General features: G+C 39.4%; 1 protein-coding gene across 6 annotated transcripts in view; it reads left to right on the top strand.

Annotated features, from left to right (window-relative positions):
• Window positions 1–15,973, top strand: part of bend5 (BEN domain containing 5) — a 408,562-nt gene that overhangs the window by 282,801 nt on the left and 109,788 nt on the right. Inside the window, exon 1 of one of the 6 annotated variants that reach the window (XM_048211506.1) lies at window positions 15,493–15,839. The exons of the other annotated variants lie outside the window; for them this stretch is intronic. Coding sequence (XP_048067463.1) covers window positions 15,671–15,839 — 169 coding nt within the window. The 5' untranslated portion in view covers window positions 15,493–15,670. Of the gene's footprint in view, window positions 1–15,492; window positions 15,840–15,973 lie in introns of those variants that run through there. 6 annotated transcript variants of the gene reach the window in all.

Here is a 15,973-nt window from a genome sequence, read left to right as displayed (position 1 = left end):
CTAGCCCCCTCATTAGCTCTCCTGTGTGAAGAGTGCTTCCCACTCAACCCCTGCCAGACCCTCTTTAATTGGACACTTGAGCAGCACGATGTGAATCTGGCTCCATTGAAGCCTGACATTTCAAACAGCTGACCTTTCTAAGGCCAGAACAGCTAAAGAATGATTAGCCTCGCCCACCGTTCCCATCGCAATGCAGAACGCAAACTAAACACTATGTACATGGTGAAAAAAAAAAGGGATGAAGGAAATCTAGAATGAAAGGACTAGATTTGCACTTACTGAAGAAAATATCAGTGCTGGCTTAGGCATGTAAAAAATAGGTAAAGATTTAATGAAGTTTACCGTAGGTTTTACTATGTGGTATTGTGTAAATTAAATGCTTTTTTGCATCATTGTGACATTCAATATGTTTTTTTGTTTGTTTTTTGTTGACTGTGCACAAGAATAAATAACATCTGTTTTTTGCAGTGGAAAGGCAGCTAAAAGGTTAAATATATGCAAGAAAGAAGAGACCAATAACAATTCAGTATATACGTGTGTGTGTGTGTGTGTGTGTGTGTGTGTGTGTGTGTGTGTGTATGTATGTATATATATATATATATACATATATATACATATATATCAAGCGGCAACCTCCCCCAGTCTCTCGTGAAGCCAATACGTAAGTGACTTAAACTGCGATTCATCGACTGGCCGCTAGGGACAGGCTCCAAAAGAGAGCAGAATCTCATTGAGTCCCATGTTAAATTGGCCAAGTTTACAGCAGAAAAAAACATGTTTACAAGTTGGTTCAAATTGTGGTTTTGGTCTATACTGCTAATTTTGCCCTTCATGACAACTGTGAGGGGGGTGAATTTTTTTCTAACTCATTCTTTTAAATTATATTAAGCCTTAAAGTTCTGCATAATTAAGGGCGTGGTCACTTGAGTGACAGGTAGATGCCGCTGCTGTCTGTGAGCCGTCACTTTACCTCAGCTAATTCCAGCCGCTGAATTTGGCATCTCAGCCGTATTTGTGCTCGATTATTTTATACAATTATAAAATATGGCTTGCTGCATAATATTCGAGACTGATGTGTGTCTGTGTAGATGTGCATGCATGCGGAAGAAACAGAACACATGTTGTTGGATCGTGGCATTGGCTAAAAGTTTTGTTTGTGAGATTTACTACAATGACAATACCAGGAGGATATACAACTCTGACAGCACTGCTTGGATATTATAACTAAAACTGCTGCACTATTTTGAAAAAATATACTTTGGACACGGGCTCATTTGTTTGTTAGATACGATCGTATACAGTTTTACAACATAAACGCTGCTCAGATTGCATTATTTCTTGAAGAACGATGACAGAGAGCAGATCATTCAGAAGAAATGTTATGCAAACAATGGATAACATATCAATATTTCATGGACAAAAAGTACTGTTTTTTGTTTTGCAATGGACATTTATATTTTACCCAAGTGCCACAGATTGGATTCATCTCGCGATCTCTATTATAAAGGTATGAAGTCCCATTTTGATTTTCCATGTTGTTATTTGCACACCCAACACAAATTACTGGTGTTGGAGCATCTATATCTTAAAAAAAAACACCGTAGATTGACAGTAAACCTTTAGAACTTTCTGATGATAAAACTTATCTTCATTAATAATTTAGATAGTATCTAGATAGATAGCTCCTTTGCTTGCTAACATGGTCACGTCGAGGCGGGCGTGGTTTCAGCAACCAGTCACATCAGCTCAAACCACCTCCCCGCCTCTTTGCCCATTTTCAGTTATCCGGTAAGTGACGTGCGGTGACGCGCAGCTAAGATGGCCGCAGCCTCATTTACGCGTCAAAACTGCTGTTCAGAAATCTATGGGTGACATCACGGACACTACGTCCATATTTTTTTACAGTCTATGATATATATATATATGTACACTGATCAGGCATAGAAATTATGACCACCTTCATAATATTGTGTTGGTCCCCCTTTTCCTGGCAGCAGATCCTTTAAGTCCTGTAAGTTGCGAGGTGGGGCCTCCATGGATCGGACTTGTTTGTTCAGCACATCCCACAGATGCTCGATTGGATTGGATCTGGGGAATTTGGTGGCCAAGTCCCCACCTCAAACTCATTGTTGTGCTCCTCAAACCTTTCCTGAACCATTTTTGCTTTGTAGCAGCACGCATTATCCTGCTAAAAGAAGCCACAGCCACCAGGGAATACCGTTTCCATGGGTGGTACGTGTCAAAGTAACATCCACATGGATGGCAAGACCCAAGGTTTCCCATCAGAACTTTGGCCAAAGCATCACACTGCCTCCGCCAGCTTGCCTTCTTCCCATTGTGCATCCTGGTGCCATGTGTTCCCCAGGTAAGTGACGCACACTCACCCAGCCATCCGTTTTATTCATCAGACCAGGCCACCTTCTTCCATTGCTCCGTCGTCCAGTTCTTCGTGGTCCAGCTTTCGGTGGTGGACAGGGGTCAGCATGGGCACCCTGACTGGTCTGTGGCTATGCAGCCCCATTCGCAACCAACTGCGATGCACTGTGTATTCTGACACCTTTCTATCAGCATCTGACAACTTCTTGAGCAATTTGAGCTACAGTAGCTCGTCTGTTGGATTGGACCACACAGGCCAGCCTTCGTGCATCAATGAGCCTTGGCCACACATGTTCACCACTGTTCCTTCCTTGGACCACTTTTGATAGATACTGACCACTGCAGACCAGGAACACCCCACAAGAGCTGCAATTTGGAGATGCTCTGACCCAGTTGTCTAGCCACCACAATTTTAGTCCTTGTCAAACTCGCTCAAATCCTTACGCTTGCCCATATATATATATATATATATATATATATATATATATATATATATATATATATATATATATATATATATATATAAAGAAAGACAAAAAAGAAGCTTTACAAATACTGCAAACACAAAAAATCTCTCTGTTTGTGGAGGAGGTTTGGCCACTGTGATAGACGGGTTGTGGTGGTCTTAAAGGGGGGGCTGCAGTGTGTCTGGAGCTTAGAGGGTGTCCGCGGCCAGAAAATTGAGTTCAGCCATCTTTTCGGAAAGGCTATTGTCGATCTATTGATTTGAATGCCCTTTTCATATCTGCAGTCTCCGTTGCGTTATTGTTCAGCTGGACAATTAACTTTGCTTGGCCGGTGTTTAGTCTCTGTGTCACTGCCCCCCCATGGCCACCATCTCAGCAGTGTTACAGAAAAAAGGTCAATTACATTCATGAGACTTGGAGAGATGTGCAAGCTCACTGCTCTGAGAACAGATATTAGACAACCTTCAGATCTCCTCAAACGCTGTGAGCTCTTGTTCAGTGCTAGACACAAACACACTCACATGTGTGCTCTCATGTCTTCATCTGTGTGTGGATATATGTAAATCATCTCTGTAATGAGAGCCTGTAAAGGTTCCCAGTCAAAGAAAAACAGCGTTTAATACTGTTTTTCTGTTCAGCTGCTTTTTTAATGACACTTTTACACTTGACACAGCACAAAATAAAGTAATTATAATATAAACTTTGGTTGCACTTTGTTTTAAGGTGACGTAGTTACATTAGACTTACTCAAATAAGTACTGGGTAATATTAATTTACTACATGTACTTACTGTACTATAGAATTACAGTTAAGATTTGGTTTAGAGTTAGTTACGTGTAATTATGCATAATTTACTGTATTACTATAATACGTACATGTAGTAATGTGTAACTACGTCACCTTAAAATAAAGTGTTACCTAAACTTTTGCTAATTAGAATTATATTATAAAATTCTTTTCATCTTATATATTATCTCATTATCTTTGTTTATTGTATATTTTAAATCCTGCAGAAATATTTTTGTGAAATGTCTAAAAATGTCTTTTTGCTTTGATATTTTATTATCTAATGCAATAACATTCACTGGTGGTGGATGAGGAGAGACCCCTGATATGATTGTAAAGCACTTTGGGTGTACAGTAGTACATATGAAAGCGCTATATAAATGCCTCATTCATTCATTCATTCATATATATATATATATATATATATATATATATATATATATATATATATATATTTTTTTTTTTTTTTTTGACCACTGTAACTCATGGTTTATTGCTTTAGTGTATTTTGCATAAGAATGTCTGGCCTAATGTCACATATTCAATGAATCTCCTCTTTTGAGTGACCAGCCTCAGTGGCCCTCTGATATTAATGTTTAAAACACATTCTCAGCCAGTTCCACTGCTCTGCCTGAGCAAATGTGTCCCTGAGTGTTTTCTTGGCCATTTCTGTGATGGTGTCTGTATGGCGTCCAGCAGTAAAACAGGTCTGAGCCTGATGGTCTCTGGACTGGGGCCGTGTGGCCAGACACCCTGATGTTTGTGCTTTTGTGTCTGGCCACAGCAACTCCGGGCCAAAGCGGCAACTTGGACAGCTGCACCTCACAGCGGCCAATACCTGCACCAGTGAGATCTGCCTTTATTGGAGCAGAGGGACCAGGCTTGGCATAAAGACACAGATCGGGGGACAGAGAGGAGAAGATGTAGAGCAAAATACTGCAAGTGCGATGGAAGGGGAATGATCATAACCCATTTAAACTTCTTTGTGGATATTTCAACTTAACATCCCAATAACTGACTGAGTGATGGAAGGTGGTTAAAAGTGTATACAATGAATAAAAATAATGAACAGCGGTTGGTAGAGTCCACACAGAGATAGAGAAACTAAAACGTCTGTTCGGCTGCCTCATGCTGTCTATTTTCCAGTTGATTTTTTCCAAATGCACACAAAGGAGCATAGCGAAAGGGCTGTGAGCCTGTTAATGAAGAAAGAATAAGAGCGTTAATGTAGTCTGGAGGAGAGAGAGAGAGAGAGAAAGGGAGAGACAGGGTGCGCCGCTAGTCTGGCTTGGAAAATATTTGTAAAATATGCATCATTAAACCATTATTTAAAAACATGTCTGGAGCCCAGCCTTGAAGCTTTTCAACAACTAGTGCCTCTAGTTAATATCCCCAGCCATGCAAATATCACAATTTCACGCCTTCTTCACATAATCAGCCATGGGTTTTTCTGTTCACCGTGTGAAAAACAAAACAACACGCTAAAGATACTAAATGAAAATGCAGTGTGCTGTTTGCTATTAACTTGTCTTTCTCTTTTCACGGCTTGCCATTTGTGCATATGCATGTGTTTGTGTGTGAGAAAAGGAAAGATTTGTTGGAAAATGTAATAGTGTTTTAGCAGCCGTTCTGCAGAGACCGACTAGACAGCGATGACTGTTTCATTGTCACCAGGGCCACTGTCGTTGCCAAGTGCAGCAAATCCATAAGGGGGAAAAAAAAGAGTGAGATTTCAGGTCGGAAGACCTTTTGTTATTTCCTGCAGTGGCGGCTGGTGCTTTTCAAGAGCAGGGAATCACTCGTCAATGACAAAAGGTGTACTGATTTTTATTTGTTGCTAGCGAAAACTGCTTCACAAACTACTACTGAGCTGTGAAAATACTTAATAAACATAATGAACCAAGTTCAGAACTGTCTGAGCAGGATTTGAAAAAGACAGGATTGGGATTGGAAAGTTGAAAAGTTGAACTATCAGATACATTGATTTTGTCCTTACATTTCAAAACAATGTCAGTCGTTGTTGCAAATTCTTGCCCATTTGAGAGCTCAGCCAATCGTCATATAGAGAAGGCAGGGTTCCTTGTGAAACATAAATATAGTAATGGAAATCCGAGGAACTAACGAATTATCAGATATTGTTTCCATTGCAAATAGTGCCCTTATAGATTCTCAGTGAAGCGTTGCATCCAGCTGGGACCAAGAATAACATGTTTAGAGCCTTTTGTCCAATGAATATTGATCTTCGCTTCATTAAAATCAAGCATTCAGGTATGTGCCGCTGACTTCTATAGACATGTTCATGTGGAAATAAAACCGAATGTGTTATTTGAAGAGGACTATACATCTCAACAATGGTAACTCATTTATTCAACACAGTATCACAGTGAAACGTAAACCTAACCAACTATGAATGTCGCCCTAAACTCTTTTTCCACTCACTTTTATAGTCCTAGAAAGTAATCAGATCAAACTCCACCTGATTTGACCCCAGCTGCAATGCATTCTGGGTAAAAGGTAGTGCCAATCTCTCTCTCTCTCTCATTTACATTGTTACAAAATACTTCTATTTATCAAAGAATCTTTAAAAATAGTAATGGTTTCCACAAAAATTGAGCAGCACAAATACTTTCAACATTGATAATGATTAGAAATGTTTCTTGAGCAGCACATCAGAATATTAGAATGATTTCTGAAGGATCATGTGACACTGAAGACAAGAGTAATGATGCTGAAAATTCAGCTTTGACATCACAGGAATAAATTACAATTTAAAATGTATTAACATCGAGAACAGTTCTTTTAAATTGTAATAATATTTCTGTTTAATTTGTATTTTTGATCAATAAATGCTGCCTTTGTGAGCATAAGAGGCTTCTTTCAAAAACATTTCAATAATCTTACTGACCCCAAATATCGGGTTTCATCCAGAAATACATCAAATTATGGAAGTAAAATGTGTTGCATATGACAATTCACATTGGCTTCATAAACAATGGCCACTTGTTTGCTGCTAGAGAGTGAATAATAGAAGTGGGTTCAGATGAAGAACCTACACAGTCAGAGAAGGACAAAGAAACACTGATTGAGGTAAAGAAACATGGATTATCCTGTGAGACTTTATCGCCACTCGCACTGAACTACCCCCGCTTGTTCTCTGCTGATTTCTTCCATTCGTTCTCAGCTGCTAGCTTGAGCGGAGACTTGATGTGGTTACCTGGTTACCGCCAGGCCTCGTTTGCAGGGTCACTTCATTAATTCTTTTCCTGGTGAAATGGTGGCATGCGTTGGTGTGTGTTTATGTTTGTGTCGGCTCAACAAAGAGCGGTTCGCTCTCACGCTCCACCTGCCGCTGCCCTGTTATCGGATCCGCCCACGCACACTCGAACGTTAGCGCGCGGTGATGGCCAACTGTAGGCCTTGATTTTACCGCTGTCATATTAGCACACCTAGTAAATCTGGACAAGAAATTAGCTACTCCATGTAAACATTATGTCACTTCCCATTAGAACTGAAGAGCTGAGACTGCTTAAGGGAGGATGAGAACCAGGATGACAAGAATTGCTCCTGAAGTGTGATGTCACGCTGTGAGTGTGTGGGGCCTTCTTGTTATCAGGTGTCTTATCTAATAGCAAAAGAGCAAAATCTATGTCAGCACCATGACAGAGCATTATGACATTGATTCATTGATTATCTATCTATCTATCTATCTATCTATCTATCTATCTATCTATCTATCTATCTATCTATCTATCTATCTATCTATCTATCTATCTATCTATCTATCTATCTATCTATCTATCTATCTATCTATCTATCTATCTATCTATCTATCTATCTATCTGTCTGTCTGTCTGTCTGTCTGTCTCTATCTATATAGCCAAGCTCGTTGTATCATAAAATTATAATTCAATCACAATTCTTTATCGATTAACTTGCTGTTAGTGAAGGCGGAATCGCGATGAATTTCACACAACACTTGCGCGTAATCAGTTCTCCTTGCGCCTGAATAGTCAAATACACGCACACACAGATATCAAAATGCCCATCGTGTGGAGTAGGCTATCGTGTGAATACAGCCGGTTATGGCTTAAGTGGACGTAAACAGGTGGGTAAAAACTGGATATGTGTCAGTATATTATGTCCATGCATTCAGCAGCCCAATTAAATACCTGTCTGTCATTAATGTTAATCAAAAAACAAAAGATGTTAAATAAATGTATATATGTTAAATAAACCTATTGTATCTGAAAAAAGATTTTTTTAAATGTACTATTTGTAATTTGCTTCTTTGTTCTTTTTATATAAAACAAAAATAACATATACAATTTCTCATATTATGCTTATATTGCCCACCTTTGCCCACCTATACATACCAGCTGATATACAATATAGTCTTGATTTGCAAAATTGACTGGCAAAATTGTGGCTAGTAACTTTGGGAAACTACTAGCCACAGTGGCTGGTGAGCAAAAAAAGTTAATGTCAAGCCCTATATATATAAATCTAAATGTATTTTTTCAATTAAATGTTAATTGGTAGCTTGAAGTGCTATTACATCAGATGTGGAGTCATACTATAAACTGGAAAGTTAAGTCTACTCACTTTAATCAATATTATGTTGCTAAGTTAAGTAGATTTTACTTAATTTTATATTCCTGAAATTTACTCAAAACAAGTAATGTGAAATTTAATATAATATTTATGTAATTTTGCTCTATATAAATATTAAATGCTTCATTTTGCTAGCAGTTTTAGCCCTCAGAGTCCAAGCTGACAGTCTGTATCTATTTGACAAAAGCATAATGATTATATATGGTCATCTATGCCAGTGAACCCTTTATGACTTCTTTCTGACATGTCTTTATCACACAGATGGATCCGGTAATCAGCTCCAAGCAATCAAATATTCACAGTTTATCGTCTGCGTAGAATGAGGACAAATGAAGTGTCCGCTCAGTGCGAGTCTGACATTATCCAGGGCGAAGGGGAAAAGCGCAGTCTAGTCTTTCATATTAATGCAGCCCAGAGATCATATTTGGAGGTTTGAGAGGTGATGCAGATTCTTGACCTGACCGGATCAATAGCGTACGCCCGAGAGAAATCCAGATGAAGCACACCGAACAGGGCCCGAAGTATAAGAAACATCTCTGAAGCTCTCGTTTGTTCTTTAAAAGGAAGATCAATGTCCCCCCTGCCGCCACTCGGAGAATGCACAGCGGGACACCGTGCTGGCAATGATACCCCTGTAAATATTTGATGACGGGATTGAAGAGCGGTTATACAATATAGTTTGCGTCTGCTTTGGCTGTCAGTTTTGAAGTCTGTCTCAGGGCAGCCGGCATCGGCGACTAACAGTTTCGGGGCTACTGTTCATTTCACGCGCTATCACATTTTTTTATTGCCCGACTGATGACTTCACGGCTAATCAATTATTCATGAGGCACTAATTAAAGGACAAAATAAAGTAACGTAATTAAGGGCAGTTCAATTAAACAAGAAGAGATCATTGCCTTTTAAGTTGTTGGTCAATAGAAGATGACATCGCCAACTTTTTCCAGACCCGGCGCGTGGCGACTTTTTCCCCGAACATGCTGGAGCCTTTATTTTAAACCATATTTCTAATGCTCTCTAAACGTTCCCTGCTGTCCCCCTCTGCGCTTCACAGATTCTGGCAAAAACGGCAGGTTTGGAGCGCACCGTCTGGTTCTATACTTAGCCAGCCAGCGCTGACGCTCGCGTACACACGCGCACCTGGGCTAGCGTCTGTCCGTCTCCCCGATTGGCACAGGTGCGCTGTTTTGATTGGCTGCGTGGTAATGGCTAATGTGTTCCCGGCTAATGCTGCTGTCACAGCTCCTCATGTCCATCCCTCCCCACCTTCATCACCATCCTCATCCTCTCCTGGGCACTGACCCAAAACAGGCCCACCGCTATCATCTCGCCCGACACCCACCCTCTTTCCTATTCTAGTCACAGAGCTCCTACCTCCCTCTCCGACACTCGGCTTCATCATCCACATCATTATGGAGATTATCCCATGTCTTTTATTTAATGGTGGCTAATGTATCACCAATAAAGATGAATGAGGGGAGCTGTGAAGCTCTAATTGGAGGGACATGATGTCTGACTCTGAGCCGCTGATAATGTCGACACTGCCAAACAGTTTATGAGGCGCCATCACCAGTCTAAGTGTGTGTTTAGAGGTGGAGGGGGAGCAGACACTTAGTTCAAGTACTCATTGTTTGATAACTGCGCGTGAGAGAGCGTCGGGCAAAGCCGCGTGTTATTTGATCTGTTTTCGTGAGTTTTGCGTGAGAGGTTTTGATCATGTTCTAAAAATTCAGAATGACTTGACTGTCTCCCATCAGCTGCTGGCTTGGTCTGTGTATTGAAAATCTTGAGGACATATTTAGCTTTAGTTTTCCCCCTAGTATGTGTTATTTTTTATTTATTAGAACGATATGAACAGAACAGGAGCAGGAAGTGTTGCGGTCCACTACAAATAATCATCATCAGTCACCTTGATAGAAATTTTCTGTCATGCTCTAGTTTTATCTATTAGAAAAAAAACATTATAATGCCATTTTTTGAAAACAGTTCCCTGGAAATCAAACCCATGACCTTTAGCGCCATGCTCTGCTGTGAAAGTGTGAAAAAGACCATGCTGTCTTGAGATATGATCACCTGATTTAACAAACAGTAACACGTTAATTATTCCTTTGGACTATACTAAATCTTCATCTTCATCTCCTGGTGTTTTCACAAGGTGCTCTAGACTAAAACTTTATTTTTCCTCCTTTTGTTCACTTACAATGTCAATTATCCTTTACTGTGGGGATTTTTCTAAAGTAGGAAAATGCATTAGTCCGAATAACTTATATTTATCTGTCAAAATGATGGAAAGCATTAAAAAAAAAAAAAAAAACTTTTTTAAAATTTAGGAAATGACAAAAAAAAATTGTTTTATGCAATTTTTTGTGCTATCTTGTTAAATGCAATCGCTAAGACACATTTCTCAGTACTTAGGTTGCTTTTTCCCACAGTGAGCACAACAGCACTCTATGTGGACTAAAACTCTATGTACCTACAGGCCAATTTGCGTTTTGTTGTTGTTGTTGTTGTTGTTGTTTTTTCAAAACTGTTAACCTTAAGTTCAAACAATAACATCCTACAACACTGAATAAGTCAGCAATTGGCTACATTTCTATAGTAATGCCATATTGAAATATATTCCAAATCTAAAAAATGAATATCAAAACATTTAGATTTAGCTGAACACCTACACAAGTGACATGCTTCATCCCAGTTTGTCTACTTATACTATGTCCTAAAAAATGTACTGTTTTTGTAAAGAACAAGTAAATACTGTACTTTTGAGTGTGTAGCAGAAGAGTAGGCAAGCTTTGGGACATGCAGTACTACTTTGTCATAATTGCATTTTTAACGGACTGCTCTGTCGTTTATTTATGTGTATAGAGTGTGCACGGATCTGCACTTCGAATTCTAACCGGAAATAGCAGACCATCCAGGTGATTTTTGAATACTCGTTTCAACATACTACGATTTGGGACAAACTAATTCTAATTTCAAATACTATTTAGGACAGATAATATGCGAATTGGGACACTGCAACAGTCTTTCAATTTCATTACCATCGATACAAAAGAGGACAACTTACAAATAATTTTGTACTGTAATATAAGCATGAAGCATTTAATATATACTGCAGTGAATTCTAAAGAGTAGAGAGATGTCATTCTTGTTTTGTAAAGAAATTTTACCAAAAAAATTGTATAATGCTACCTTATAGTGTTTTTTAAGGTTATTGGGTTATTGTTTTATGAGTGTCGAAGTGTGTTTGTTGGGTGAGAACCTTTGCTAGTGTTATGAAAGAATGACTTGATTTGAGACCTATATGAGCTGTTTTTGATTTTTTTAGCTTAGTTTTAGTGCATTTTAGATGTAGAATTTACTGCTGTGCCAAGCTGAAAGTTGGTAAGAGTTTTGAAAAAGTGACCTATTGGGGAATGAGCCTTTTTTTTGTGTGTGTGTAAAAATAAATAAATAAATAAATAAAGTATTTTAAAAGTATTTCAAATGAACCTCCTAACATAACAAGCATTCATGTTAAAAAGATTTTATGACCTACAAAACCTATATGACGCTATGTCTTCTACAAAATACAAAAGAAGTCAATGTAGACCAGTGTTGGTTTAGGATCCATTGACTTTCGTTGTATGGTCAAAAACTGAAACGTTCTTTAGAATGTGCTTGTATTTTGTAGAAGAAAGAAAGTCATACAGGTTTGAAAGGACATGGGAGTGAGTAAATGATGATAGAATTTTCATTTTTGGATGAACTATCATTTTTAGTAAAATTCCAGACCTGTTTGCTGGAAAGTTGCTCACAACAGCTTGGAATTCAGCAAAATTCACATTTGATACATTCTGTCCTGAACTGGAGCCACTTGAACGCATCAGCCAGGGGATCTGGGTAGTCTTATTGGAGCGACTCTGAGTGCAGGACAAGCCAACCATTGAGGGGCAGATTAGATTAAGAATAATCCTTTCGCTGCGCGCTGAGCCCCGTCTCTGCAAAGTCTACTCGCAGTGCATCAGTTACACCGCTCTGCCCAGCAACACGCCATGGGCCCCTGTCCACCCAGTGGCCTTCAGCCATTCGTTCACTGAGGCTGAGATGTTCTTTTTACTGCCACAATCACTGTCATTTTGCAGATGTGGTGTTTAGCAGAATAGATGGACAGGAGGTACATTCTGTCTGTTGGCCCCTGCTGATCCTGCGGCCCGTAAGCCCACAACTTATCCCTGGAGCAAACTTCATCTCTGCACTTTCAGCTCAGGACTTGATGGCAGATCTGACTCAAACAGTGACATAAAATGAAAGGAAATAAATGGAGAGAAAAAAGAAGAAAGGGCAAAGCATCCAAAGTTCTGCATCACTTACTTTTCAATTACGGCAGGCGAAGCAGAACGAATTGTTAGTGCCATTTATTGACTGTGCCTTTCTCGTTATTAAAGTACAAGTGAAGAAATCCGTCCTTTTGTATAACAACCTGCCTGTTTTACAATAACAAAATGTTTCTTCTCTGTCAGATAGCCTTTGTCATTTGAAGAGAAACAAGGAACAGAGAATGGCAGGGATAGCAAAACAGCATGCTGGCAGAAACACTGATACAGTCGGAATCGGCAGTGATCCTGAAGAATACCTCTTCCCTCACAGCATTCAGCTGAGACCATTGGTGCAGAACAAAAGTAATAGGTGAATGAATCGATTATGGTAATGATTGGCTGCCTGAAAGATTTTTCTTATGCCGTATAAGAGGGATATGAGGGATATTGAAAACGCATTAACGGAGAAGCAGCACTGGATGCCTAGAGATGGAAAACCACAGTGTGCTAGCAGGCAGGCATGGGCCTTTTTCATCCTTGACTTGTGATCCTTTCACTTATGTTGATGTTCCACATAACAGACCACATACAAAACATTGTGATGAATCTCCAATTCAATTCAAAAGAATGCAACAATGGTGCATTCATCCCACAGTCTTTCCATGTTGGGGCTGCTGAACTAAATCAAATTTCTTAGTGTAGATTTGAAATGTTTTGAAATATACTTTCAAAAGCAAGTGGCAATATAGTATCTAATATAATATCCGACAACAATTTCTCAAAGAGAGAGAGAGAGAGAGAGATTTTTTATAGCAATTGCCATAAGCAATATTTATGGCATAAGTGTATGGCATGGTTCAAAATAATACTACATATGGACCGTAACTTGATATTTAACACAACTCTGGACCTTTTACTGGCAAAGAACCATTTAGCTTAATCCTAGAAGTCTCTTTATACAATTTGACCAAAACATGGGATGCGTTCCACTCCAGTTTTATACAAGCACTCGCAAACTTCCCTAAGCACTTACCCTCGGGGGAATCCCTGCCGCCAATTTGAAGTGCGTTCCACTTCGTGAAGTGGACGAGGGAAGTTCATATGGACAGTCTACTTCATATGTACACTTCAGAAAGCTCTATATATATATATATAGAATGCTGCATTAAACAATTTCGTAAGGGAAAAAAATTAAATAATACATCAACTCACTTTAGCCCATTGCAAAGGTTCCGCCAGTAGTGGGCACTCATGCAACGTAAGCAAAGACGTACATCCGAGTCAACGAGACTGAGTGAAGTTAGCGAGGGAAGGGTGTAACGGATGTAGGCTGGTAAGAGCTGTGCATGTAAATCTCACTCTCCTGATCTCAAGAGGCGCTCTAACGACTGATGCTAGAGGCTGTGGTCTTTAGCCTACTTCTTAGAGTGCCCGACTACCATGCCGGCGGACACGGGTTTGAGTCCCGCTTAGAGCGTGCAGTTCGAACAGGAGGGGTTACGTTGGTGCCATGACCCGGAGAGAAGTGAGGTTTAGGGGGGTGAGTGTAACGGACGTAGGCTGGTAAGAGCTGTGCGTGTAAACCTCACTCTCCTGGGCCACGTTCAAGCTCAAACCAGTGCGCAATGTTTTGCTACAGTTTCTGGGTTGAATGACATGTTTCCTGGAAACGGTGTGCAACGGGGTTTGAGATACGTTTTCTCTTGTTTGGTGGGTGAGTCAAAAATGTCAGCCCAATCAGCATTAGCATGTATATAAACCACACGGTATTAAAGAGACACAATAGGTCCAAGTAAAGTCGTTTACAACTGTGTTCTCTTTTATTCTGGATGGCAAGGGCAGTGACTGTAACATTGAGCGTATTTTGCAGTATTAAACCGACTTTAAAGTATTTATACCGACTTCATCAGGCTCCGAAAAGTCTTCAGAAAGAACACAAAGAATGGCCTTCTCAGCTGCCATAGTTGCAACTCTTGCATCATCAGAACAGGGTGTCCAACACACCACCGTTTTCATTAAAAAAAAATTTTTGCAACGTTTTGTCGGGGCTGAACGTCAGCCCTGATCTGAAGAGGCGCTCTAGCAACTGACGCTAGAGACTGCAGTCTTTAGCCTACTTGTTAGAGTGTCCGACTTCCATGCTGGCGGATACGGGTTCGAGTCCCGCTTAGAGCGGGTGGTTCGAACAGGAGGGGTTCCAAGGGCATAAAAAAACGAACTGAAATGCCGCCCTGGTCAGAACCCACCCAGCTGCAAAGCATTCTGGGTAACTGAAAATACTACTCTTTGATAAATCAACAATAATACAACAGTTCTTGTCCTCAAAACTGATGAATTTGTCTGTAAAGTCACTCTAAATGAAGAAATCTTTATATTGGAAACCTGTTTGCTAACAGTCACAATTCATCATTTAACATGCTTTTAAAACAACAACAACAACTGACCTTTATTAATCATTTAAAGACTTCAAATGCAAAAGCCTCTATGTACCGTCTGAAATTTTCTTCTAAAATGAGCATTTTTATCAAGCTTGTATGTTTATTTTCAGTTATCTCACTTTAATGGCAATGAAAAGGACCTATTAATTGCCATTAAAGTGGAATTACTGAACCTAAACATACAAGCTTGATAAAAATGCTTAAGTTAGAAGAAAATTTCAGACGGCACTTAGAGGCTTTTGCATCTGAAGTCTTCATTTGTATTGTAATAACTACAAAACTCAACCTGGAGTTAAAATACATCATATATTATAAAACAACTATTTCATTAATAATACTATTATGTAATGATTATTATTAATAGTAATAACAAATAACTTATTTTTAGTTAATATTGTATGGTTTTTTTTTTTTTTTTTTTCATTTAATTTCTTTTTATTAAATAATTAAGGGCAAACGACACTTTGAACCCCCAAAATAAACCTCTGATCACATCTGATTTGATTAGTACAGTCTGCAGAGACGAGGCTCTGCATTTCCTCAACTGATACGCACCAGTCAGACAAAAGCAGTCGATCGCAGAGGCCTCCCCACTGTCTCCCCCCTCTTTGTGTTTATATATGTTTTTTAAAATCTTTTTTGAGGGAAACTGTCAAACCCTATCCCAAAGAGCAGGGACCAAAGAACAAAAATAATGTACGCTTTCGTGCGTTTCTTGGAGGACGACATGTGCTACGCGTTACCTGTGTCAGACGTGAAAGATTTCCAGCCTGTGCACAAAAGAGATTTTGATGATCAGAAGGTGTATGTGGTGCTGAGAGGCGCAGGCCATCCTGCCAAAGCACACATCCTCGCCCTGGCAGGTGAGTTCTGCTCTTGTCTTTATTTTTACCTATAATAATAATCTTAATAAATAACAGTGACACGCATGACGGAAATGTTTAACGGATCATCTGAAATGTCTTGCAACTTTGATATGAAGCATATTTTCATATTT

Source organism: Megalobrama amblycephala, linkage group LG12 (assembly GCF_018812025.1).
Source record: "Megalobrama amblycephala isolate DHTTF-2021 linkage group LG12, ASM1881202v1, whole genome shotgun sequence".
In the NCBI taxonomy this organism is placed as follows: Eukaryota; Metazoa; Chordata; class Actinopteri; order Cypriniformes; family Xenocyprididae; genus Megalobrama; species Megalobrama amblycephala.
The sequence above is the reverse complement of the archived record's forward strand: the minus strand, read 5'-3'. Positions and strand labels throughout refer to the sequence as shown.